The following is a 1,560-nucleotide window of genomic DNA, read 5'->3' on the forward strand; positions in this document are numbered from 1 at the left end:
TATTGTAAAATCCACAGAACAACATTTCATCACGTGCTTTGTTTATCATCCTCTGATATGTCAAACGTGAAATACAGCGATTGGAATGACATGGTACTGAAACTGACACCTTCGACCAGGATTGGCTAAAAGTTTCACAACTGAGGTGTAACGTGGCAAGATGCTGTTTTATAAAGAAAACAGACTAGAAAAAGGTTTAGATACCAATTGCTAAAGTGCAAAGAAAAAATTTTTTTAAATGTTTACAAAAATGTTCTTCCTAGAGGGTGCTTATTTATAGTCTCAAACGTATTTGGGATTTTTTTTTTATTAAATTTCTCTTTAAACTTCATTAAATAATACAATTTTGTACAAATAATTGAATGATATGCTACTATTTACAAAAATAAAATCTGAAATAGATTAAAAGATAAGTTCTCTATAATTTTTTCAATTCACAAATGTGATTTTACCTTCACGATAAGACAAGATAGCCCTGGTAGGTAAGGGGTTAAAACCTGTAACATTTAGATTTATCTTTTTAATTAAAATGCAAAGTTTTCCCTGTCCAAGATAACATAAAATAGAAAATATGATCATAACTTACTGGAAACATGCTTTCTCGAGTGGAGAGGTTTAACTCATTCAGAAAACGCTGTGTCATTTTCAAGGCAGTTTTTAGTGTCTTGTAGTCAGGGTGGGATTCAGGTGCATAGCGTAAGAGATCCTAATGAGATATCAATCAAACTATGTAGGCATTCTACTTAAAAAAATTTATATAAAAAAAATGTTTCTTAATGCTACACATTATAAACTTGCAGACACTTATAATATTTCTCTACTATAGTGAAATACAATTATTAAAAAGAAAAAAATGCCAAACTATTTTCACTGTACTCAGAATTTCATTTACAAATTACCAAAAAAAAACTACAAAGTTTGTAAAAAGGTTTTTCATACAGAAAGTTTCCCAAAGAATCTTGAAATGACAGAAGTGAAACTTAATAAGTAAAATGTTGCTGTGAAATTTATTCTAAACCTTTTACAACTATAAATTTCTCTAAAGAGTCATCACAATTACCTATCAACAATAAGAAAATAATATTCATACCTATTTAAGTTCTAGTCCTAAATTTTACACTTAGAGAATAAGAAACTGCTTTAAACCAGAAACAAAAAATTGTAAACAACACAATCAGTCAAGTATGTGAATGTTGAGAACATACTTACATGTAATACCAAAGCATTTTTCTGTACCCTTGCTACAGGTTTATGAAGAAGATCTGCGGGAAAGTAATATTTGTAACAAATTTGCTTTACCTTAATTTTTACACAATGAAAAAAAAACAGAATGCATAAAAGTGAACATATATTAAATTGAACCCCTAGAAGAAGAGCTATCTAAAATAAGACCTATTGCTAAATGTTGCTTATCAGAAGAGGCTGCACATTAAATGTATGCTTTCATTTCACTAAAGCAAACAAATTGGTAAGCTTTTTTAATTGTTTTAATTTCTGAAAAAACCATCTCTTGAAATATCTTAGAAGACATTTAGTGTTCTGAGAAACCAGTCTGTTCTT

At 29.0% G+C, this 1,560-nt stretch overlaps 1 protein-coding gene across 1 annotated transcript in view; it reads right to left on the reverse strand.

The window, feature by feature from the left end:
• Positions 1–1,560, reverse strand: part of LOC106469071 (active breakpoint cluster region-related protein-like) — a 112,056-nt gene that overhangs the window by 45,065 nt on the left and 65,431 nt on the right. Inside the window, exon 6 of the mRNA XM_022397477.1 lies at positions 587–706. Within this exon, the coding sequence (XP_022253185.1) occupies positions 587–706 (120 nt within the window). The remainder of the gene's footprint in view (positions 1–586; positions 707–1,560) is intronic.

The sequence above is a fragment of the Limulus polyphemus genome, unplaced genomic scaffold, assembly GCF_000517525.1.
Source record: "Limulus polyphemus unplaced genomic scaffold, Limulus_polyphemus-2.1.2 Scaffold3287, whole genome shotgun sequence".
NCBI classification, from domain to species: Eukaryota; Metazoa; Arthropoda; class Merostomata; order Xiphosura; family Limulidae; genus Limulus; species Limulus polyphemus.